General features: G+C 39.7%; 1 protein-coding gene across 2 annotated transcripts in view; it reads right to left on the bottom strand.

Moving 5' to 3' along the window:
- Positions 1-25,747, bottom strand: part of AGBL1 (AGBL carboxypeptidase 1) — a 304,004-nt gene that overhangs the window by 144,524 nt on the left and 133,733 nt on the right. For both annotated transcript variants that reach the window (XM_075045069.1, XM_075045070.1), the window contains exon 19: positions 1,752-1,881. In XM_075045069.1, the coding sequence (XP_074901170.1) occupies positions 1,752-1,881 (130 nt within the window). The remainder of the gene's footprint in view (positions 1-1,751; positions 1,882-25,747) is intronic.

Raw genomic sequence — 25,747 nt, 5'->3', positions numbered from 1 at the left:
TGTCCCCTCCGAGGGCATCCTGCTCTTCACTGCAGCTCAGACTCTGTACAAGCTGCAGGTTCCCTGTTGTGTGCTGCAACTGCATTATCAACTATAGCTTCTAAACCATAGCAGTTTCTCACCACAGATACTCAAGGAGACAGTAACTTCCCTCTCCCCAGCAGACCTGGCTGCTCCCAGACAAAAGGTCTTCAACACTCTCGCTTTGATGCTCTCAGTCAAAAGGAGTTCCCAAGCTGCAGAAGCCTGCAATGCCGCAGTGCATCCAGTCCCTTGTCTTACTAGGGTGCCCAAAGCCAACAAGAGAAGGAAAAAAAAAAAGCAGCGCTTAACAGGCTGTTGTCTATAGAACTTACCAATTAAAATGGCTTTGGTTTGAAAGGCTGTTAACTTTAAAGTTCTTTCCTTTTCTCCTTCAAGCAGCTTTTCTTTGCTTTGAAGAAACTGCTTGTGCATCCCAAGGATAAATGAAACTAAATCACTTCACAGAAATCATTTGGCTATCAGTGAACTTGGCTCCATGGGATCTTAGAGGTAAAGAAAAAAAAAAACAGAAAAAAAAAAAAAAGAAACCCAGCTCTCTTCTGGAGGAGGGAAAAAGGCATTTTTGAGTATGTCTAAACCAAAATCAATGTACTCTTCAAAAGCAAAGAAAAATCAGTTTACCAAGTCTGACATGCAGCCTGTGAGTGAGGAAGATGATAGGAACAATAGTCTCCCTTCACTCAGCAATGATGAAAACTTGCACTGGGTGTTCAACTTCATGTACCTGGATATGACAAGGATGGTTGTGTATTAAAAAAGGCCACATAGAAAATAGCAGGGTAAAACAAGACTTATCCTACACTGCTCTGAACCAAAGAAAAAGGTTGGTGAGTAAATTGACAACTGTGAGTTGAATTTCCACTATATTCCTTGGTCTGCAAAGCTGAATTTCAGGGCTGTTGCCTTAGCCAAAAACCTCATTCCCACAAGAATTCACGTAAAGAAACTCACGGACGTTTTCACCTTGTCTGGGGGTTTTTGGATCAAACCCAGAGGGAATTTGGTGTCTTTGGACATTTCCTGCCTGACTGTATCTATTGTCAGCTAACCTGCCAGCCTGTGCATCCACATCTGTTCATTAACATTTCAACCTCCCTGTGTTTTTTCTCCTGAGGTCTCAGAACTATCTTTCCATTCTGCTGGGCAGCAAGATTGAGTAGATGGGCTGGATCCCAGCCCCATTCCAGTTGCAGCTTTGAGATGAGACCCATTTCGCATTAATTTCTCATACCCCCCCAAAACCAGCCATTTTCTTCCCATTACTAAAGCAGCATGGAAGTTCAGACCTTTTGAGGGCTGCTTCCTGTGGTTTTTATGATTGCATAGGTTGTTCCAACATGGGCTTCCACATAGTCCATTCAGACTAGATCTTTGTGGAATTTCTCCTATCATTGCTATGAAGATAGAAATAACCTACTCATAGTATTTAGCTTAGTTGGAGTACTTCGAGGATATTAAAGAGCTTTAAGGAATTCATTTTCTCATTTATATTCCAGGTGTGCAGAGATTCTGAAATTTGGAGTTGTTGCTAAGAAGATTCAGTAAGTAATAAATATCCAAGACTTTCAAAACAATTTTGTAAGATCAAAGTGTAACAGCACATGATGCTTTCCAAATCACTCTAGCTCTAAAAACAAGACTATTCACACAACTATAGCAAGTAATCCATATACAGTAACTCACAAAAGATTCTGGAAGAGACTCACCAGAGGAGCTCGGCCAATGCTGCGCAGGTAATAGAGAAGACCTTTGGTGTGGTAAATAGTTGGATGGAGCTGGGAACTGGGTGTCAACCACTGTCTGTTCAGATCATCCCCACTCAGCGAACAACGGTGGCTGAAATTAGGAAGCAACACATCACAAACTAGCAAAACAACAACAGCTAATTCCAAAAAGTTTCCAATTATGGCAAGCCCTGGCACAAGGACAGGGAATGTCAATTAGAAGACAGATAAAAAGATTTTGAACATTGGGCTGTGATGAATGAACGGTCCATATTATATTTCAAAGGTGCTTATAGTACATGAAATTTATAATTTCCTTTCATTCCAAAGTCCACATAGTTGCAGTCCTGAAAATAAATACAGTTTTTCCTTTACCTAAGTATGTACAAATCAAAAGACTACTTACAAACAAAAAATCTTCTGAAATATTATAAATTCTGTGCTATCTATGAAATTCACACAGCTTACATAGAGCACAGGCTTCTCAAAACCTCCACAGCAAACAAGTGCATCCAACTCCTACTCATTCTAATTGAAGACAGGCACTTGAATCTCTTCGACCAGTCTGAAAAATGAATTCACTTAAATGAGATGAGCTGGATATCTCATTTAAGCTTCTCCACTCACAAGAAATGCTGCTATGTAAAGCACATCAAGAAGATCTTGATGTGTGCTACATCATTATGTAGAACAATCACCTAGCTTCACTGCAAAGGCTGAATAAAAAGCTAAATAAGGATCCCAGATTTGCACCGAGAAAATGTTTCCCTTAGTTGGCTTGAACATATTCTGTTACTGACTCAGTGATCAGTGGAAGATTGTGCAGGATCCTTGACCATATGGAGCAGTACATCACTGTACAATTTTGCAAAATCCAAGTAATCTTCCTTGTTAATGATTGTGTGTAGATCAGAGCCTTCTCGCACTCATCAAAGGATTTGCTGTAATTTGGTTCACAATTTTCAGTTTGTGGTATGTTGATAAAATTCAGGAATCAACCCTCCAGCAAATGAAGTATTGCAGTAGGTCCTCATCATCTCCATACTCTCCAGTTCAGTACTGGAATGCTTCTGGTGACATTGTAAACTTGGGCTGGCTTGTGTTTCAAAAAAAACAAAAACAAAAACAAACAAAAAAAACCCCAAACTAAAAAACCCCTTAAGTATTAGATGAATTTCTAGCTACAGAGTTGCATCCAGCTTTGCTGTTCCAGCCTCCTAGAACAAAATAAAGTACAAATGTATTTGTGGGGCTGTGGTCTGTTGTTGTATTGGCAGAGCCTTGCACTACAGCTAGGCTGTGTTGCATGTAGCATCTTTGGCATTACCAATGCCTTGCAAATGATGCTTGAAGGAAAAGGGGCGTAAAGCAGGAATGCTTGTAAAAAAAAAAAAGTATAAACAATGGAGAACTGGTTAAGAATGGAAGACAAAGAAATAATAAGAGTCATTAAGAGTATGTCACACATTTTTAATGTAGAAAAACAAGGTCTCTAATGCCATCTTGGGGTTTCTGGTAACATCACAAGATCCATTCCAAGTTTACTTTCACTGTTATCTGAATTCCCTTCTTTCCTCATAATCCATAGTTCCCATGTTACTCATTTGGCAAATCAGAAAACATCAGCAATAGCTAACACATGACAAGTCAGCAAATACTACTCTGATACTTCTGCCAAAAATTCTACATGAAAACACAACAACTTCTGTTATGTTTCTTAAAGGCTCTTCAGATAAAGTTACCTTTAGACTCACCCTTCCTGATCTTCAGGGCAACAGCTGCTCAGCTGAGACTAGCAGCTGTATTTCTGCCAAGAACTTGCATGTTTACACAGTTTCCATTTGATGGGTACAACTCCACATAAAAAGTCATTGGGTTGTATTCAGAATCTCATCTTTCCCCAATGCGACCAGTAAAAAAATAAGACCCAAACACTTCCTTGACATAGGTGTGTGATGTCTTCCTGCACCACAGTTTGATATACCAGTGAGCACAACTAATTGCAAATAACAACAGAGTTTCCATTCTGAGGGAAGGAATAACGGCTGGGCTTTTATTCTCATACTTCAATTTAACATCAAGAAGAAGAAAAAAAAAGTTTTGCTGTTTCAGACCTACAGAAATAATTTTTCAATGTTGTGATTGCTCACAAAAAATTCTACCCCCCTCACTTTTCCTGTTGGGACTGACACTAGTTTATGTCTACTCAAACCACCTGCACTTGTCCCTTTGTTAAAATGCCTTGGTACATGTTGGAAAAGTCCAACATACAAAGTCAAACATGCAGGGGAGTAGAAACATGACAACTGAAAACTACTCCTAAAAGGAATCAGTAAATACAGAGATTAATGTCAAACCAACCCCAACCTCAATTTTTATTTCACTATTTCTTAGACTAAACTAAAAGCCTCTGTAAAGAATGTCATTATTCCTTCAGAACATATAAAGAAATCCCATGATCTGTTAGAAAAGCTTGTAAGAAAAACTCCTAATCAAGTCTATTAACACAGATTAGAGCCAAGTAGACTGTGTGACAAGGTACCAGTGTTTCCTACTTCAGAATCTGGTTCCACTGCGGCCCATGGACTGCAATGCATTACTCGTACACAAGCACAGTTTCCACACAGCATGCCAACATCTCTGCGGCTCACAGCACCCTCACACTTCAGACAGGTTTCACTCTGTCCATAATACAATCTACCAACTCTGTTGATCTGATACAAGTTGTGACTTTTCTTAGACGTGACCCTATGACAAGTCAGTCCCCTCCCCTGCAGTTCACAGATGCTGCTGGTTGCTTAGTATTAGTTTAGCAAGTGTAATCCAACACTAAAACAATAATTTGAAAGCTCTTATTTGCTGCAGGGAAGGAAGGCAACATCTCTGCATGAAGGCAAGAGCTGGGAGACAAAGTTCAGCTCTGTCCCTTCCACGATTAACATCTCTGCTCATTTAAACGACCTTTAAATATTAGCCCTCAGCCTAGCAGCTTGTATCCACAGCTCTTAAGGAGATGCAGAACTTTAACAGTATGATGGGAGGAGGGAGCAGAATGGGAAAAATCAGCCTCTCATAATTTAATTAAAGTCTGTTTACTTTTGTAGATACCAGCTCCCTGCTAGCCCGGTTCCCCCTTATCCCCTCCTTTCTTCTCTCTCCTTCCTAATAGCGATGACATTCGCAGATAATGGTTTTGTCCGTTATGCTCTGCAACCAAGGGTGAAGGTAAAATATTAAGCTGATTTCAAGTACTGATAGCAAATAAAGGGACTGGGAAGCTGAGACTGGCTTTGAATGTTTGGCAGGATTTAATGAAATTCACTGCTCAAATCAAAGACGTTTCATACAACACAATTTCAGGCTTTAAATGTTTTATGTGTCTTTTCTCCTTTGCAGTGTTAGCAAAGACTACCTGCCACCCTGGATGGGACTAGTTGCAGCTCAAAGGAAATTATGAAAACATTTGCCAAAAAGAATTCCTATAAAGAAAACCCCACCTCTATGTCTCTCTACAGCTTACCTGTAATTCTGCTATTTGTTGTACATCTTCAGCCCAGATACATTACCCAGATATATTCAAAAAAATTAAACTGCATTTCTCTCATTCACAAGCCTGATGCTTTTGTTATAGACCTGCCTCCTCCTCTACCTTTATACAGCCAGGACATTCTTTGATATGTATCAGCCTATGGGACAGCTACTAGTAGTCTCTGGGGCAGTGCATGGCTACCAAGTGGAGCACAGCAAAAGGAGATGAAACAAACACATTTGACCTTCTCAAAGCAGACCCTAGTAGTATTTCTGTAGGTATCTGTAGAATGACCCAAGAGAAGCTATGGTGGAAGAAGAGATCCTCTGATCTTTACTTACTAAACTTTTCTAAATGGACATGGCCAGAACACACTGACTGTCACAAGGATACAGGGCAAGGTGTTCAGCACTATTGCCCAAGCAAAGAAACACTTGGACAGTCTGTCCTTCGGATGTACTCCAATAGTGCCACATAGTCCAGTAAGATGAATAAACCCAAAGCACTTAAGCCATCCAGTCCATGGGGAAAAGGTAACTTGTGACTGGTTCCAAGAAGAGTAAATTCATCCTTACGTGAGTTTGTTGGTGAGTGCTAGCTTCAAATGTCATCATTATATGCCACCAAGAATATTCCTACATCTATGCAATCCTCAGCTCTAAAGATATATAAATGCAGCTAGTCATGGAGGAGAACTACTCTATGAAAACTGGATCCCTAGCATCTGAAGTTGATACACCACAGACAGAAAGATCAGGTTGAGATTCCCCTTCTGAACCCATAGGAGGTAACTGGACTTCTAACTGAAGCGTTAGACTCTTGCTCTGAAGGTAGGGATACCTGACAGGGAGTTAACAAGAAAGAGGTTAAGTAGCTAAGGAACAGATTTGTTTGGTTTAAGATAAAATTGTATTTTAAATCTGTTTGCACTTTTAAGACCTTGCTTTTAATCTTGTACCTCAAAGCCTGACACTAAGTTTTACTAAAGATGTGTTTTCTTTGTTGTCTTACTCTTAGCCTGCTTGTCTTTGAGAGCAAGGTAACCTCAGATACTGCACTAAACTGCACTAAATTCTGCAAAAGCTGTGTGTATGGATAGAGAGATGCTACCTGGTCCTAACCTAAGGCTTGATAAGGTCAATGGAACCTTTTAGTTGACTGCAATGAGCCTGGATCAGTGCGTCCCAAAAATGGGAAGGGTGGGGAAAGAGAGGGAGGAGAAGGTAGATACACAGGAACAAACAAAACAAAAGGGAACAGGAGGTGCAGAGTAAAGAGACTGGGGGATAAATATAATGCACAAGATATTAGACAAGGAAGAAAACAAGAAATGGAGACAGAGAGAAGTCACTTTTTAAAGAAAAGATGTTGCTGTACTTGGAAGATAAAATGATTCAAAGTCTCCTGTCCATTACAGATAAATGGAAAGACAGGGCCCATCATATTGAATGAATCATGTCAGGACTGATAATAACAGCACCTGGGGCACAGGGAACTATAAAATCTAAAGGGATGCATTATGTTTGATATGTAGAGAGCAGCATCACCATTCACTGTCCAACTTAAAAGCAGACAGCTGTACTAGCGTAGTATAAGAATATCTATATAAAAGGAAGTAGGCACAAGTAAACATCAGGATGCCGTCAAGCAGCATGGAGCAGCCTCAAGCAGACACAGCATGCTGGACTTTATAAATAACTACTGCCTGGGATGGAAGCAGGAACATTTGCATTAAGGAATTTTGGTCTTGCTATTCAGAAAGCTCAGAGCAACCTAGAGGAAAAAAAAAAGGGGGGGAGGGGGAAATCCTTCATTTCTCTCTATTTTAAATCTTTTCAGAGAGCAAGACTCAGTGATGTGAGGAAGCAGCAGCACCAGCAAAGCCCTCCCTCATAATTTAAAGGAAGGTGTTAGAAATATAACCATTATTTTCTGTCTTTGACTCTGGCTTTGTTCAAGCCCATGTGCTGAAACCATAATGACTATATTCATCATGTAACCATTCCACAGAGATGCTCATCCAATGCTACCCAGGCATTGCATCACAGTATTGCCCTGTGATGCCAATGATTGTTCCAGAAACAGAATATCACCAGAACAATGTAAATATTGAAGGCTTTACACTGAGTGCAGTCCAATGAAACAGTATGCTTATGTGATGTAAAACAGTCTGGATTTTAAATGTTTGGGTATTTTTCAGAAGCTTCAGAATGACAGCTAACTAGTTTTCCATCCTCTGAAATGTCTGTGTCTTAATGGTATAAGAGAAAATACGAAATGCTGAGGACCTCTTTGTAGAGCTCTTCATTTAATCTATTTCATTTTCTAGCAGACATATATACAGACTTGCACCACAGCACTCTACAGCTGGAATCAACGATGGGGGGATTAGAGGGCAAGGTATTTTTTCTACTGTGCTCTGGGCTGCACCATTAATTTCATGGTGGAATATCTTTCCCACCATGAAAGTGGGCCACTTAAAGCTCCCTCTGGGACATCTTACTTTTGCATCTTGACAGTCACAGCGTTTCCCTGCACTGAGATGATCCCTTCATCTGGTTACTCCAAGAATTGAAGAAGGTGAAGCTTTTCCTTTATTCAGGGTGTGAAGTTACTAGATTTTCCCTCGTTTACAGTGAAGTACAGGTGAATAGCTACAGACACTGGTGAATGAAACAGTTCCCATCAGCATTACTGCAGCTAACAATTCATTTCTGATCATTCACTCTTTCTTCTGACTGCAAGCAACATGAATGTTAAAATGCCTATATAGAACCAGGCTCAAGAGCAGTTTTGCTTTCCTAACATAACCAAAGTAGCTGGGAGTTCAGGACCCACAATCCCTATTCCATATCTCTTTTTCTTCAAGTGTGCACTTCATTCCCAAATTATATTTACACTCCCCTCCCCACTTACTTATTACCTACTGCATTACTAATTGCCCTCAAACCTCATTTGCACCACATCTTGCTATCATACCTGCTTTCATCACGAGTAAAGGCCACAGTTAGTATTAGAGCACCAAGGCAGGCATGCACTGTTTAACTAGATGATGAAAACCAAAGAAAGTCAACTTCTCCTAAGAGTTCCCCATAAAACACCAAGCAACGGTGATTTTTCAATTGCACTGTGAACTCTTACTGCCTAGTTTATTTTATCTCTAGGCCTTTAAGAGGAAACTTTTTACTACTTTCTTCTCTTTTTTTATTGCACCTTACAAACACACACAATGCCAAACTTATCTCCTGAATGACACTTGTGCTATCTGGATGCCAACCAATTTAAGGATGCCATTGAAAGGATCCATCTCATTTTGGACCATGGCTGCTGCACGACTTCCCTCCCGGCACTGACTAATGAATCTGTGATGCATAACGCTTCCTCTCAGGCAAACACTACCCTGAAGTAGCACTCTGCCAGCTTCTTCTTGCCTCCCTACAGCTGAGCACTGATACTAATTAGCATAATGAGCCTTCAGTGTTTCACTTGCTACATCTGACTGATTTTGTCACAATGGACAGTCCTCAATTCCCAAGATAAACGATGCAGTCTGTGCTCCTGCTGTTCGGTGCATGTAACTGTGTCTCTATCATTGCTCAGCTCCCTCTGTTATAAGGGTTCCTTTTCTCTCTGTGGACACATTTCATCACAAACCAGTTAAGAGACAGAATGAGATCTGCTTCACCTCAGCTAATGCTATCAATGTCATAATCAAATAAGACAAGAAGTTCACATGATCTACTGAAAAGGTGAGTTAACAGCATTGTCACAGATAAGCTAACCTCCTTCGCAGTTCCACATCAAAGGATGCCCATCAGGTTCCTATTTCTTCTAGTTGTAAGGACAGTAACTATTATACACCAGATAATTCATTCAACCTGCCCATGCTTTGCACTGTCATTTATAAGAAAAATGCAAGTAATAATGCTTTGTACTATTTAACAAAGGAGACAATAAGGATTCAGGGAGCAAATAAAAACTGGGTTATCAGTTTCTTGACATTGTCCATGAGATGGAGTCATCTCAAGAATCTCTTCTCAGAATCTTCAAATACTTCATATATCGTTGATTTAAAAAGCCTTAAAACAGGATTTTTAGTCACTGCTTTTGGATGGAAGAGTCAATTTTCAGCTCAGGAAGTTTCTTATAACAAGTATCTACTTTCTGCAGGAAATGTTGACTTCTCCCCACCAAACACACACCCTATTCCCCTCAAAACTTTGACTTGCCAGTCAAAACTCCAAACTGCACCATCCAAAACATCAGAACTGTTTAAGAGATGTCTCAGCATATGTTAGAAAACCTGCATTTGAGGTTTTAGGCACCCATTCCTCTCTGTCAGAGGGTCTCTTTGGCTGGGCCACATGTCCCCTTATGCAATATCAAGACTCCATGACAGCAATTCAGTAAGGTGCAGAATTATGACACAACATGGAAGTTGTAGTTTGGCTGGGGTAGCCAGGACAACAGGGCAGCCAGACAACTCCCAAATGGCACCACAATGACACTTCCAAATGGACATACTGTTTTTAATTGGGAAGGTTTGGCTCCAGGTTTGACTATCCATTATTCACAGAGAAGCTTAAGCTTTCCATAGGGAGAGAAATACATTTTCCCTGAACAGCCCCACTTACATCCTCCTACAAGTGATGTCAGCAAATCCTAATTTTGCAGGCAGGGATATTGAGAAGTGAAGCTACTCATGCAACAAAGCAGTAAATCAGTGAAAAACTAGGAACAGAACCTGAGATCTGGTGAAAGCACATCAAATTAACTAAAACTTTACTTTTAAATTAATGTCCTTTAGCCTGTTTCTAATTCCTGCATTCTGACTTTCTTATTTTAAATGTGGCTTATATCCATATAGCTGAAGAGGATTCTTAACTGACTTAAGCTAATTGCTCACATATGGATTGCATCAAATTAGCTGAGTTGATTTAAAAATCTGTTAGTTAAATCAGTGCAATCTCTGCATATAAATGAGTACTAAGAATTGCAGTTTGCAGATGATTGTTCTAAAACTTAAATCAAAATAAATAATGCAGAAGGGCAAAGTGTGGCATCATAGATTAACAGCGAGAATCACAAGCAGATGGGAGTGTAGAGGCCCAGAAAAAAAAAAAAAAGAAAAAAAAGAAAAAAAAAGAATGCACAGAAATTACTTCAGATCTCTGTTAGCTTTTCCTAGAATCTTTACTTAGTGAAGTAACCCAGGAGGTAGCACTCCTTCTTGGTGTCCTCCTCTCCTGTGGAACCGAAGAGGTAGCTACCATGGAAGGAAAAATTCTCAAAGCAGTTGCTGTGAATTAGAAAGTTCAGATTCCTCCAAATATTTTGCTAATAAATTACAGAATAATTGGACTAAGACAACTTTACTGCCAGTAAATAGTAAAGAAACCTTGTACTTATTTTTTAACGAGACAAGCCCTGTACGAGGAACATGCTGCAAGATACAGCTCCTTCCTTGACCATCACTAGATCATCCTGGCCTAATCCTGTCCAACATCATCTATAAGGTTTTCTCCTGTTTCTAACGTCCAGGATTCATGGACTAGGCATTGATTAAAGTATCATCCCCCTATCCCAGAAGACAACTCTGCTTGGAAACCTGGAGTCCCTTTCCAGTCTGGGTTCTGCAAATGTTTGTATGGGAATTAGACTTGTTTCAGCAAGGTACCACCTCACAGCAAAGCAGGACAGTGACCTGCCAGCTAGCAATGAAGATAGAAAAAAAAAGGCAAAAAGAGAGAAAGAGGCCAAGAAGAAGAAAGAGATGAAGGTGAGGAAGATTGAAGTCACTCCTTGCAAGCTGAGGTGCATTATGTCCCCAGTCTCCAACACCTCAGCCATCTTCCTCAGTAAAAACAAGCAGCAGGGATAAGTCTCTGCAAGTCACACCCACATGACAATGAAGTTGTGGTATTCCAAAATAAGATGCTTTTGATCACATATATTTTCAGCCCTGTAGGAGGCTAGAAAGTTGTTTTGCCACTGTTGTTCTCTGAAGAGAGGTTAATAATAAACTTTTAAAAAAATAATAAATTTAAAACATGGCTGCTCTAGATTAGGCAGAGTTGGTAGTCCCCCTGTAATGCTGAGTAGGCTCACACATTCATCCTTCAGTATTAATTCCCACTGCTCAAAAAAGATGCTGTTTTTCTTCCCTCAAAAAAAACTGGCATAGGGTAGGTTTATTTTGTCACCAAGTTGCTCAGCTCAATGTAGAAGCACAAAAAGGGACCCTACTGTAGATGAGGCTGTGATGTGATTTATAGTGGAATTGGGCACAGGCTGACATACACGAAGACACACTATACTTCCTCCATTAGTAAATTATAGTTCTGACAAAGCAGCTTTAACCGAAACATGCTGAGCGGTAGCTTACAAAATAACACAAAACCAAGTACATAGCTTGCCAATTCCTCTCTTTTGCAAGGCAGGCACGGGCTAGCTAAGGAAAGTAACACTAGATTGTGTCAGCTGCTCATGCTAGGCAGCTTTCCTCTTTTTTCCCCATCTCCCCCCTCAGCCCCCCTATTTTTCCAGCCTTGTTGTAAAACCAATGTGATTATGAAGATATTACTGCTAATATCTACACCACCACTGGAAATTCCCACTATAGTGGGCTATAGCATTATGGGACGTGACCTCTACTAACTTCACAGACTACTTGCATGGCAAATATAATCTCTCTGCAATAAAGTAATATTTCCTCACAGGTTACTCAGCAATGATACATATGAATCCAGGCTTGTTATATTTCTCCTTTCTGACATGGGATTTCTGACTCTGCCTGTGAATTCCACTGAGGAGTCAGGAGTTCCTATAAAATGCTGTTTGCTTTCTTTGCAATAAATGTTCCCTTCTGTGGACATGAACAATATTTATGGATAAGACCTCTTTGCAATACAGGTTCCAACTCAAAACAGAAACAAAAAAAACCCAGAATGACACACCACCGCCACCAAAAAAACAAAACCAAAACCAACCCCCCACAAAAACCCAACAAAATCACCTTCTCTTGTTTTCTTGTTATACATTCCACCTGACTTTGAAGGGATGTGGCTGTTTTCCATTTAACCAGACATATATGCCTACATTCTTTCTTTGCCAGCACATGGTATCTTCATCAGATGTTCTACCTCTACATAATACTTCTCTCCAGTGTCGTGAACTCTTGGCTAACATATTGCATTATTCCCTCATGTATTCAGGGAGACCATTAAGGCTTTGGAAGACTTCAGCAATGAGTTATAAATACCGTCACTGCCAGTAACTGGAGATCGCTGCATGCAATAGCTAGTAAGCGATGTGTCGCAAATAGCTTGATAAGTCATTCCCGTTACTTAAAAAAAAAAAAAAAAAAAAAAAAAAGCCCAAACACCACTCACTCTTTTGTGGACCTTCCTGCTCACAAACGTGTGTGCCATCTCCCCTACTACATCCTTTCTGTAAGGGTCTCAAGGTAAAGAGGAGAAGAAAGATTGAATTATTCCAGTGCCCAGGCCAGAGAAACTGTATGTCCTAGGACTGCCACACAAATGATGAATTTGAATTGTCCCTGTATGAAGCCTGGCAACTACTACCAAGGCCACATCCAGCCTATAGTCAACAAAGTTTTACCAATAAAGCACCTGTTCACCAGGATGGGCATGTCAAATAATAATTATTTAATAGTGGTAAGGGGGATGATGACAAAGAGATAACAGTTCTGCATCCTGCAATTCTCAGCAAAACAAATTCAGTCTTTTGCTAGCAGGAAGCTAATCCTTCAGTGTATCCTCAGAGATCAGGCAAGAGCCACTGTAGCATTGCTAGAAGGGCATTTGGGGGACTGATCTGCCAGGGAGTAGAGCAAGCAGTCATGGAGAAGGAAAGCAGTTTGGGGTTTTGTCTGTAGACGCACTAAGCTCTCTTTTATTTGTTTACTTTCCCCAATGCACATGTACTATGAGCCTTCAAACCTCAGCTGAATGCTAATTCTGATACTAAAAAACTGAACCAAATTGCAGTTACATAACTGCTCACCCAAGCACAGTGTCTCTGGGCACTTCACAACAGTGAAGTTAAACGAAGCATTCAATACACACTTATTAAAATAAAGTATCCACTAGAGAAACCCGATGGGCTTGCAGAGCTCTGCAAAACATTCAGAAAAAATTAAAAATATACACATATAACAAGCAGTAACAGATAGAATTACTGTAAAACCAAAAAAATGAACCAAATTCTCCAGAAAGTTCACAAACCCTAGCAAGACTTGTACAAAAGTTTAAGACAGTTCATTTAAGTACTAAGTAAAGCTGGCACTGAGCATTCAGGGTGCACAGAGAGATTTAAGATTCCTAAGAGGTGCTATCAGAATCTCAGGGGAGCTGAAAGATTTTCAATACATACCATACCGAACACATGAACTGCAGAAGTCTTACTGGAAGTTTCTAGTAAAGAAAAACTAGGGCACTAGGAAGGAACAAATGTATGAAAGTGGTTCATATATACTTGTGTGAGCAAAAAATTAAGCTGTTTTTGCACAGCAATTGACAAATTTTAATTGGGGACTAGTACGATCAAAAAATTCCCTCTTGAAACAAATTTGTAAAGTGAAGTTACTTGAATACTGAAATAAATGACCTGATTTTTCAAAATATGAAGCTACTCATCACTGCCTATTGACATTCAATAGAGTTGCAAGCACTCAGCATCTTCCCAAGTCAGGAAATTCTTAACTAGCTTCCTAAAAAAAAAAATAAAAAAAAATTGATTGGGGCAACTAATTTATGGTTGTTACTGTTCATTTTTAACTCTGGTCTTAAATTGAATCAGGAAACTTGAAGCATCAGAAGAGATCAGCAATATTCCAGAATGAAGGATACAGTGCTTTATCCAAACATTGGGTCTTTTTTCCCTTAGCTGTTCCCTGCCACCCCCTCCACACACTTGTTTCTAAAGTAGCATAATAGAAGAATAATCTCTTAAAGGGGAACCAATTGTGAATATTTTGGGATTGATGAATAAGCATGAAGACACCTATGAAGAAAACTGATGATCAGCACCCTGTCTTAGTAGCAAAATGTTTAAAAATCTTTCAGGTAAGTGGCACTGTCCTTTTTCAGTGAGTTAGGAATATCAGTTCCTGATCAAAACTTGAAATATTTCACGGGAAAATAGATGACAAAGTACTAGGCTGACAGAGTCCCTTATTTAGACATGGAGAAAAGAAGAGAACTCTAATACAATAAGTGATTGAGGAGTTGTAAGACATATAGAAGGGTAATGTACAACTATAGCTCTTATAAGGCCCATGGGTAAAAATTGACACAGTGCCATTGAAAGCAATTTGTATCTACTGGCTGATCTAACTCAGCACATTCAGATACCAACCAAAGAATAGGACCATGTTGTCTATCTTTACAGAAATCAGCGACTGAGGGCTACAGTTTTTCTCTGTCTAAACAGCAAACTCTTTTTGACCTTCTCATGGGGAAAGAAGATTTCGCATATCTATATAAAAGAGCTGAACAAATTTTAACTGTTAATACACATTCAGACTCAACAGGTGAATGACAGCACTGACATACTGCAAAGCCCATCATATAGGGCAATATGATGTTTGCCTCTAAGGAGAAACTATGCTAAGCTCCAACTTCGAACCAAGAGTTTTTCAAAACTGTTTTCTGAAGAGAAGAACAATATTCTGTCACTGCTGAGAAACAATCCTAGATGCAACTTCAAGATGCTGTTTTCAGTGGAGATGCACGTCTAGTGCCTCTCTCAGTAGAATGACATGGAAAGAAAGCACAGAGGAATAAAATTTTCTCTGTTCCAAGATGGATTTGAAAGAGAAACAAGCATGGTGCTTGCTTAGAATCCTAACAAAAGGCAGGAGAGCTAACAAGTTTTTCACAGTTTATATTTAGGTAAATCAGTGCTTTCTCAGCTTGATGGCTTCCCTTATCTTTTTGGAATATTTATAAACAAGTGAAGTCACTTGCTGCCTACAGGATAGGACCTAGCTAAAACTTCAACCAAACAGTCTTCTACCCTTCTTGACCAGCTTCATTCCAATAACATTGTCTAATTTATAAGCTATACAGTGCTGTAAAATGCTTAATAGTTGTAATTTTTGTTAAGATATAACGATATTTACAACCACACTCCAGAAAAAGTCAGAGAGAAATATACGGCATTTTCCAGACAGCTGATAAAGTTTTTGTTCTGATTTTCTGGCCAGCTGGCAAGCTTGATTAACAAAAATTGCCAGTGAGTTGGGCAAAAAAAATTATACTAAACCAGTCTTACTTGGATGTCCAAAATAGATACCTTTTTAATTTTTTTTTTTTAAATTAATCATCCCACCCTCCCTCAGAGTATGGCAAATGTAGTTCTACTGGGAAAACTCCATTTCAATAGCACCATATTTTTTCAAACAAACAGACATTTCAAACAATTATATTATCATTAAATTAAGCCCAAAGAGCTTCTTAAAGGTATTACTGCCATCACTGATAGGTGGGTAAAGTTACTACAAAACAGTTTAATGACTTGTCTGAGATGGCACAGTAAACATTTGAGGAAAGTGGAAAAATGATGATTCAAAGGGAGCAAAACGTTCATGATCTTTTTTTTTTTTTCTCAAGCTGTTCACAGCCAGGAAAGCAATTACTTAGTAGTCCTCAAAGGTTGATGCCATGAAGGATGCTTATCTCTATTCCTGAGCACTGAAAATTACCAGTGACAGAGAGCAAAAAGGGATTGCAACCAGGAAGAGAAAAAAGGGAAGAATTAGGTCTATAGACCTCATTTCTCTTCAGCTCACAAGGCAAATTTGTTGGCCTGAAAAGCACGCTCACTGAATTGCAGCATTGAATGTATTTCTCATGGTGTGACTCCACAGCTGCAAAATCCCAGCTGCAATTAGGTAACTGTAGGGCTGGATGTTTTATCATTTTTATACATGCAGGCACTCCAGCAGTGGCTGTGGCAGGCTGCAGCTGGCCTGCCATCAGCCCCCAGCTGCTGTCTAGCAGAAAGGTAGTAACTGCAATTGTGTGTAAACATAAGTAAAATACAAATTTTGCGGGTGTTGAAATTGCTTAGCATGGTTGCAGTCTAGCACTTCCCAGCTCAGTCAGGTGAATATGACTTGCTTAGAAGCAATCACAGAACATGGTTTTACACCATCAGACATGGAGAGGTGATTAGGTGACCTTCTAACAGTTAAGACTTCAAACAGCCGAAGAATTGCTGAATTTCAAAGTAGAAGCATTTTAGAGGAAATATAAAACCCTCACGATTCCAGTTGTGAGCCATTCTGCAATGATTAAAGATTAGGATGGTGCCTTTTCCTCACATTTGTCTGTGAGGAGGATTCTCGTGTCTTCTGTAGCATACAATACTGGCTGCTGTCCAAAAGAAATACTGCATCAAATGGTTCACAGATGCTAAGGATGAATTAACAACATGGTGTTTTACAACCAAAATCACAAACTCATGTCTTCCCCAATATTACAGATACACCCTAGATGCTCCACATTGGTGAATACTACTGAACACACCCTCTGGAGGATACAAGCACAGCTCTTGTTCAATTGGTACAAGTCTAAGATAATTGCATCAGAAGACATTGGCAGTTAAAAGGATTTACTTAGTGTTTAACATACATTCGAACCGCCATATAATTGATAGTTTTGCTTTACATGTGGCATCTGGCTAGCCCATCTTTCCCCTCTTTGACCCCCCAGTCAAGCCCATTTGGTGTTTAGACACTTTCATACCAATAATAGATCTGTTCCATGAACTCACAATGAGCATGATTTAACCTCCAATTACTTATCTCTCACACTAACTTCCATCAGCTGCAAAGTCTCTCTTGACCAACAAGTTCAGGAGTTGTACAGAAAAGCAAACAGTATTTTAACAGCATAGAAATAGTCCACTGTAGAAAAGAACAAGGTATTGAATCTCAAAATGGATCTCACAGGCAACAGCAAACCAACACAGCATATATCCCCACTGCAGTGTTTCCTTTTGAGCTTCCAATGCTGCTCAGGAATTTCACATTTCATTCTTACATAGAGAAGACCATCTCTCCACCACCTCAAGAACTGAGCAAGCCTTAAACAAAAACAAACAAACAAACAAGTTGAAAGCTGTCACAAGATCAAAGACAAGACAAAAAAGTCTAGCAACCATCCTCTGCAAGTATGCCTCTTTTCTTTCAGTCTGTTCCAAGCATAAAGCTCCATTAGAAGAATAGCCTGCTTTGCTATAAGGTGTTGTCCAAGTAACTTAAAGACATTAACTAGGCCAAGAGGCCTTTTGTGGATAAAGATGAGAGTATGTGAGGAGCTGCAGGTTCCCTTCCTGCCTCTTACAGGTCTGCCACTTTACTTGTCTGTCAGTAAAGTACCAAGGAAGAGTTCCACTTGGAAAGAGTTTTAATGTTATCACACACTGTTGGCACACGTGATACGAGATGTACGGCCTACTGCTGCAACGGTTGGAAATGCCAAGCCCCATTGTTATGAGCAGACTGTTTATCATTGACACCAAAGAGCTGCAGGAATGGGAGGACTTGGGCTCAGCACTGCCAGAAATGGATGTCTGGCCTAGTAATGAGAAGGTAATAGGAAGCCACAGGGCTGTCCTAACTTATGCTACAGGCACTACCCTTTGGATAGAGCTCAGTATTTTGAATTGGCAGAATGACATCAGAGTTCAGCCCTGCTGTCCCCAGACAGCCTTTCACTCTATCACAAAGAACAACCAATATGGATACTGAAAGGAAAAACGTGACATTCTTTCCATGCTAGGGTCATCCTCCAATATACAGTTTACATTTTCTCTTTGCAAGAAGAAGAGTACAAGTAGGAATTAACCTAATTTAAATATCTCTGCTATTGGCCTACAAACTGAACAGGATGAGTCAGTAGTCGGTGACTGATTTGCTGTCACCATTTATTCTAAGATCCCTGTTTACTCTAATAAATCCTCATGCTATTGCCTTACTCCAGAGGACAAATAATCATGAGGTCTTACTCATCTAACAGGGTCAGTAAGATACATGCACAAAGCCACTCAACCTCACAGACAGCGACAGCTTTGGGCTTTCATGGTGTTCCTTCACAGCTACTTCTATTCATCCTACAGGGTCCTCCAGGGATGATTTGTCATGGTCCATAGCAAGTTGCCTAACAGTTTCTCACATAATTCAGTGACAGGTTACATCCTTGTTTCAACTGGAGCACCTCAGGGGGTCTCCTCTTTCTTGCTCTTCCCTTTGCCAACTTCCACTCACATCTACCATCTCAGCAGGGATGTTATTTGAAGCAATGACAATGCTTTGGAACAGATTCCAAGGTAAATGAGTTTGCATCCATCACAAATTCTGCTATAAATTTATACTTGCATCTCACAAAAAATCTCCAGGATAGAAAACTTTTAAAGACAGTGGAGGCTCAACAAAGATCCCAGTGTTTATTATTGACATGAGCTCTCCCTTAAGAATCAAAAGGAATCTTGCTGCAGCAGCAGTTTGGGAGATGCCACTTGAAGAAAGTAACAATAGGAATCAATTCAGTCAAGTCATATTTCTTACAGGTTAGTAAATCCTCCTGAAGCAGAGGAAGTGCCAAAAATAAAGCTTAGGACAAACGGATGGCCATATTTTTTGTTTCCATGTGTGTAAAGTAGCTTGAAAGCCTTGAAGGAAAGAACTACTTCCCTGGGTACCCTGATTCAGTGAGCTGAGTTGAAGTTTATTCCAAAACATGTTTCCCATCATTGCAAAGGGACGTTTGAGTCAACTATATTCTCAAAGTATTATTTACATCCACTTCTCAGGATTTCATCAAATGCAAAGTGATTGGACACAGCCCCTTAATCGCATTCAAAGAGAGCTGCTTGAATTTTATTTATTTATTTACTTACTGATTTATTATTATTATTTAGCTGTCTGCTTGCAACTGCAAATATGCCTTCACTGCTCCATTAACCTGATCACTTATCTAGGTTTCAAACTCAGCCCAGAATGTCCACATAGGAAATATCTATGCAATGTTTGGAGAAGCTGTGCCTTGCATTTATGGCTGAGATTGTGGGTTACATTTTTAATGAATACCTATGCAGGTTTCCTGCACAGTAAATATACATTCTCTAAGAGCGTGTGTGTGTACCTATACACATTGGGTCCTGGCAAGAGTTGCAATGGCAAGGAAGCATCAGAATACATCTTCTTTTTGCTGTTCCCAAAGGAAATGGGGTTTCCTTGCCATCGCAACCCTAACATACAGAGTTTGCTACTTGCTGGTAGACATGCAAATTACATTTCCTCTGCCAGCATATGTTTGAGCCAGATGTTTCACTGCCAGATTCTGACTGGTGGACAGATAACGTTGACAGTTTATTCTTAAGACAGAGGAATAAAAAAAGAAAACAGGAGCAATTTACACAGTACAATTGGTTATGCTTCTAGTTACACTGTCAGACAGCAAAATAACTTCACTTACTCCAGCAGAGCAATTGTGTATCTACAATGGGGCGTAGGAAAACAGAATCCAACCATAAACCAAGGTACCTATGTTGACCAATTTGCCCTTCAAGCTAAAGGCTGCAGAACTGCTTCACACGATGCTACTCAAAAGGCCATCTAGCCATCTATTTACCATTTCCTGAAACAGAGGAAACAAGAAAATTAATGAAATCACTGTTTTCTTATTTTGTATGACTAGCCGGCAGAATGCACGTTTTCAGGACATTCATAGGCTCAGATTCTAATGCCAAAGATATCACTGTTAGCATTCAGTGCAATATGCTACACAACAACAACAACAACAAAAAAAAGGTAATTTGTATTAATAACAGGAACACATGAAAGTAAACTCTTTAGAACAAAGTCATAAGGATTCTTATTCCTTCTGTTCCTGGCTATAAGATTACCTCAGCAAACAGATCAAAAAGAAAGTCTTTCCTTACCACCCATCTCCATTATAATGGCATGCTCAGAACTCAGCATTGACACTTGTGTCACCTATTGAATATCATGACGATAAATGTCAGGTTTTGTCCTGTTGGACCAGGATTGCCATGTGATACCTGTCAATTCTTTACTATGTTTTTCTGCCTTCCTTTTAACTTCTATGACATTGTATGGTATGAAGGAAAAGATGCTTTCCTTGTATCGACTGTAAACATCTTCATTACACTCCAAAGTTACAGTGACAAAATAGTTACAAATGGTGAAAAATATTGCTCAAAAAAACCCACAAAAAACCAACAGGAAAAAAGAGAACCCTTATCTTTAGTGGGTTGATCCATCAATGACGTTCATATATTCAGATGCACCACAGATATGTCACAGATCATTCTAAGTAAACAAGATGATCGTCCTCACAAATGTATCTGCTAGCAAACCCGTGGCAGAATATTAAAAAAAAATAATAATAATCCAGAAGTTATATATGAATGCTTCTTTTCTCTTCCCTACTGGACCCCTATCTTTTCTACCTCCAAGTATGACAGTATATAAAAGCAACTCCCTTCCCAAATGCCTGCTGGAAGCAACAGGAACATTACGTTACAATCAGCTCCACACAGGCAAATGTTTTATTCATATCACACAACTAAAAAAAGCATATACTAGTTAATTTTATGTAAATAAAAACCACAATGTGGTTTTTAAATGATTTCGAGTTCTTTTCCTACCCTGCTGAGGTACATTTTACCTATTTGGGATGAGTGGCATCAAATGCAGATACTGAGAGTGAAACCCCAGAGATGTTTACAGTAAGTCATGGAATCCAGGGCCCCTTCCATGTATCCCGCAGATAAATGGATTATTACTAACATGATTTTTAAAACACGTGATCAAACCCAATCCCACTTCACTTAGCCAAATGATTTTCAAGGAGGAGAAACAGAGATATCTGCTGCCATTTTCAAGGTTGGTAGTTGCTCTTCCGCACCACCACCGCCTGTTTTGCACAATATGTCATTAATAACATAATCACTGAATTATTAGCCAGAGAATTTACAAGCACTGGTTGTTATTTCTTGGTGATGAAGGAAAATTGCTACAGAAATGAAAGCTATGGTTTGGAAGATATAAATCCAGGAACCTTTTTAATGGGATTTGAGCTTGCTCCAGATCTGAGGAGAGTTTAAGCTACACTAAAGATGTCTGAATGCTAATAATGAGACTATTTAACACTCTCTATTATTTAATATAAAACTGTTCTACATAAGTAATAGGGAAAAATATTGTAATAGCACAAGCCAACAGGGAGCAAATCTATTTAAGGAGTATGATATAGCCCATTTTGTTGAATAGGAAGGGAAGAATTATTTTACAAACACTGGAGAACTACTAGGCCAGAGTTTCCTCAGATGACAGCACAGATGGATTCCACAGTGACACAACTGTGTCTGCAGTTCGATATTGAGGTATACTGGCAGAGCAACAGAGAGGGGGGCCACAAAGAGAAACAAGACATATTGCGGATCAGAACATGGTACGCTGAAGATAGCTGACACTAAAACCACACCTTTTCAACTAGCACTACAACTCCTGAAAGTCATAATACCCTAAATAATTCCTAGGATCTTGGATACCAAATCTATATAATAATCTGTCTATCTGAGAACAGCTAGAGAAATTTATAAGCTTTTCTATACGCTGCGTGGAAACTGACCTCTCTAACTTACAGTATTCTGTGATGTCCTTCGAAGCCATCTGACAAAAATCAACTATTTTCAAACAGTCTCTCTACTAACAGGAAACAACAGTAAATAGAGCTCTCTGAATGGTTCCTTCCAGTAATGACACAGGGTGCTTTGGAGCTTCCATTGACCTTGGTCAACATCACGCTAAACAGGAACTTTATATGATCCCAGTGGATTACCATAACAAAAATAAACAAAAAAGAAGAGTGAGAGAGTAGCAGACAAAAGGCAGAAGCAGAACTGCATGGGGAGAGAAAGATATTGACAGAGAAGAAAGGGCAAAAGTGAATGGCAGAGGCAGATTCTGAACTGAAAGGAAATTAGGATCTACCTCCCTACGGGGGTAAAGAGAGGAAAAAAACACTGTATGCTGGGATAGCAAGGAAAAACAACCAAAATATTTACATTTCTATTCACATAACTGAAAAGGTATAAAGCATAAGAAAAAAACCAACTTAGTCCTCAGGGGGGTTCTCAGTGTTGTTTTGTTTACATACAGAAACCCAGGACTTTGCTTAGAGCATCTTCCATTAGCTCTACGGCAGAAAATTACAAATGAGGAATCGGGTCATTCACTGGAAAAGATGCTAATGTCAGTCTCCTATGGCTAAGAAGCTTCTGCAGTGTGGTGATTCTGGCTGAAAGTTCATGCTGCAAATCCAAGTAGCACTGGGTGAACATCTGATTGCAATCCTGGAAAAAATGCCAGACAAGCTCTTGCTCGCATAAAAAACCCCAGAAAGATGAGAAAAACAGCACACTTTCATCATCCGACAATGTTTCTTTTCCTTCCCTGTCTTCTGCAAAGTGACACAAATACTGAAAAGAATCTCATTTTCAGTACACTCCTTGTTACCAAGAATCCTAACACAATTTAAGGACTATAATTATAAACCAGACAGTGAAACATACAGGAATTGAAGACAACAGCTGTTCTCAGATCCAGTGCTAACAATACAACATTATCAGTCCCAAAAAGCAATTACAGCCTACAGGACCTTTAAACCAGAAAAAAACTGAAAATCAAAGACAAAGGCAGATAAAGGCAGTGCCTCAGTATCCTCTTGGAGATGCCAGCCCATCCTTTGTGACTGTAAACTATTGACAACCTGCTCTACCAGGTTATAAGGTACTGCTATCATTTACCTGTTACTGAAGTGCAGTAAAAACATTCAAATACGATAAAGCGACACCTCTACATCATGTTGGAAAGTAAGCAAGCAGCACAGTTATCAACTGAAACTAGTGCTCCAAGGGAGGGAACGGCACAAGTGTTTGACATTTCATCAAGGATTACTGCCCTGTTTAACAAGGTTTCTCTGGTTATAGGTAATGACAACAGTGATAGCTAGTAGCCTGGACTATAGCTTTTGAAGACCAAAGCAGAAGGTGCCACATGGCAGTCCTGCTCATCTTCTGAACCCAGTGCGTGGGGGCTCAAATTTTTGAGTTTTCTCCGAATCTAGAGAGAATTCACAGCCAGAACAGAACAACTCAACAGATGACATAACTGGAGTAAACATTAACCTTTATAACATCTGAAGAGATATCTTCCTGTCAGAGCTGCTTTGGATTTTTTTTTTTAACCTATTTTGTCTTAAGCATATACCTTGAAAACCAAATACAATGCTAGCATGCTAACCAATGTTCATTGGAGTAAGAACGCTAAAAGAGCATAGAGAGATCCATGGAGAGTGTAGAGATGCTTTTCTTTACTGTATTGAGTGATTCTCATTACTTCCTATATTAAATAGGAAACTGGAATTTAGAATTTCTCCTTGCTTTTCTTGTTCATCTTTTCTCCCAGCTTGACTTTTCCTTTTTAGCCTTACCCTTAGGATTTCTTACCCCTGGCTCTGCCATTCCAAGCACTTCTTTTCTCTGTACTCAGCCAGGTCTCCCTCACACTGTGACTTCAGCTGTAGGCGTTAGCAAAATTGGCTGCTTTGATTAGAAATGTGTGAGTGGAAGGCAGATAATAGCCTGGTTCTCTACACCTGATCTCCCAGTGAGGGGTCATTGATAGGGGTCAACAGCTGAAATAAGTGTCTCATCACATGAAGAGTTTGTAAGGGAAAAGCTGTACTGTCAAATAAAGCAGAGCACAGCAGCACTGGGAGTTGGAGGGGGCCGAGTTATCTATATATTTAGGTTGGTTTGTATTTAGCAAATTTTGTTCTGGGCAGGAGCTTCCAGCTCAACAGCCATAGAACCTGAAGTCCTGTATTGAACTACAGAACAGATGCACCTGAGGGACTCCATCATCCCAGGAATGGTTTTATTAGAGGGTTTGTTACAGAAGTTGCAGCCACTCTTCTACCAAGACCATGCTCTTGTCTCATCTCCTGTGCAATAAGGCTGCAATAATAATCTGGAAGGAAGGGGATTTTCTTAAACCAGTTCACTGATGGGCTCTGATTAAATTATCTCCAGAGCAATCCATTTGTTGATTGACACTTGTAACATGAAGACCATCCCAGATCATTTGACAGTGGCCACTGGTGAATCATCAAATTAAAGCCTTTACTTTAAATGCTACTGTTATGTATGAAATGTCAAGTGGTGACATTTGATATTTTGCACCAGTTACTACTGTGCACGTGGGCACATAAACACCACTTAAGCGGAGTCAGAATCAGGCTTTTAGGAGTTCAGGGATCAAAAGAGACAAGCCTACTTGTCTTGTCTAGGTTTATAGACTACATAGCTATTGAGGGTCCGTTAATCAAGTAGGGAAAAAACCAGCCATTATAGCTGATGAAAAAAATGAGATGGGCTAAAGGAGGTTGAAATGGATGGGTGCCTATATTATGCCACACATCCCTTGCTCCTCTTGAACAGGCACTGCTGCTTGTGTCAACCCAAAATGAATGAAAAAAATAAAGAGGTACTATTGGGTTAAAGGTGACAGAGAGAGAAGAAATCAGAGATAAAATACCAACAAACTTTCCAACAGTGGAAGGCACAGAGCTGTGAAAGCCTGCCCCATTACTTCTTAACTTGAATGGTCAACAATAGTACAAAGTGTCCTACAGAGGACAGCCCTGTATCAGGCCTGTTGAGAGTCAAAGCCCTGTTCCTTCCCTCAAAACTATTTTCTATCCCTTACATTTATAACAGCAACTGTACCACCCTGCTGCTATGTTTGCCTGTCTTTCCCATGCCTCTCATGTATATAGGAAAGTACAGATCATGAGTTTCACTCCATTGCATTTCAGACTCAAACTACCAGAGGTGAAAGGAAGGGAGAGGGAAGGTCTGGGGATACATCAGGGGACTGAACCATGCTTTCAGTTCAAAACTTGATGCTAAATGGCCTTTCTTTAGAATAAGCTTAGCTGTTCAGCACTGAGAACTTGGTGGGGTTTTGAAACCTTTTAATTGAACGACTTTTGAGACAACTGTTGAAGCTAAAGTTCATTCTTGACAAAGAAGCAAAACTGGGATACCTCAGATGTTTAAACAAAAATTGACTTTAAAATTCGGAACTCAAAACTCAGGGGTTATTAATTCCCATGTGAACATGGACTTTCCAGCTTTCTTATTTTCTCTTTTGAACACACCATTGACCCTACCTACAGCATCCCGCAGCTGTTTGTGTAACTACTTCTCTTTTTAGTGAGAGTGTGTTCAGAGGAAGCCAGCATGATGGATAACAGAAGTCCTTTGACATACTGTGTCATTTATCATGTAACAGCCTCAATCCTGCTAAGAGGGCCTTCTCCATATG

This window comes from Buteo buteo, chromosome 13 (assembly GCF_964188355.1).
Source record: "Buteo buteo chromosome 13, bButBut1.hap1.1, whole genome shotgun sequence".
Taxonomy (NCBI): domain Eukaryota; kingdom Metazoa; phylum Chordata; class Aves; order Accipitriformes; family Accipitridae; genus Buteo; species Buteo buteo.
The sequence above is the reverse complement of the archived record's forward strand: the minus strand, read 5'-3'. Positions and strand labels throughout refer to the sequence as shown.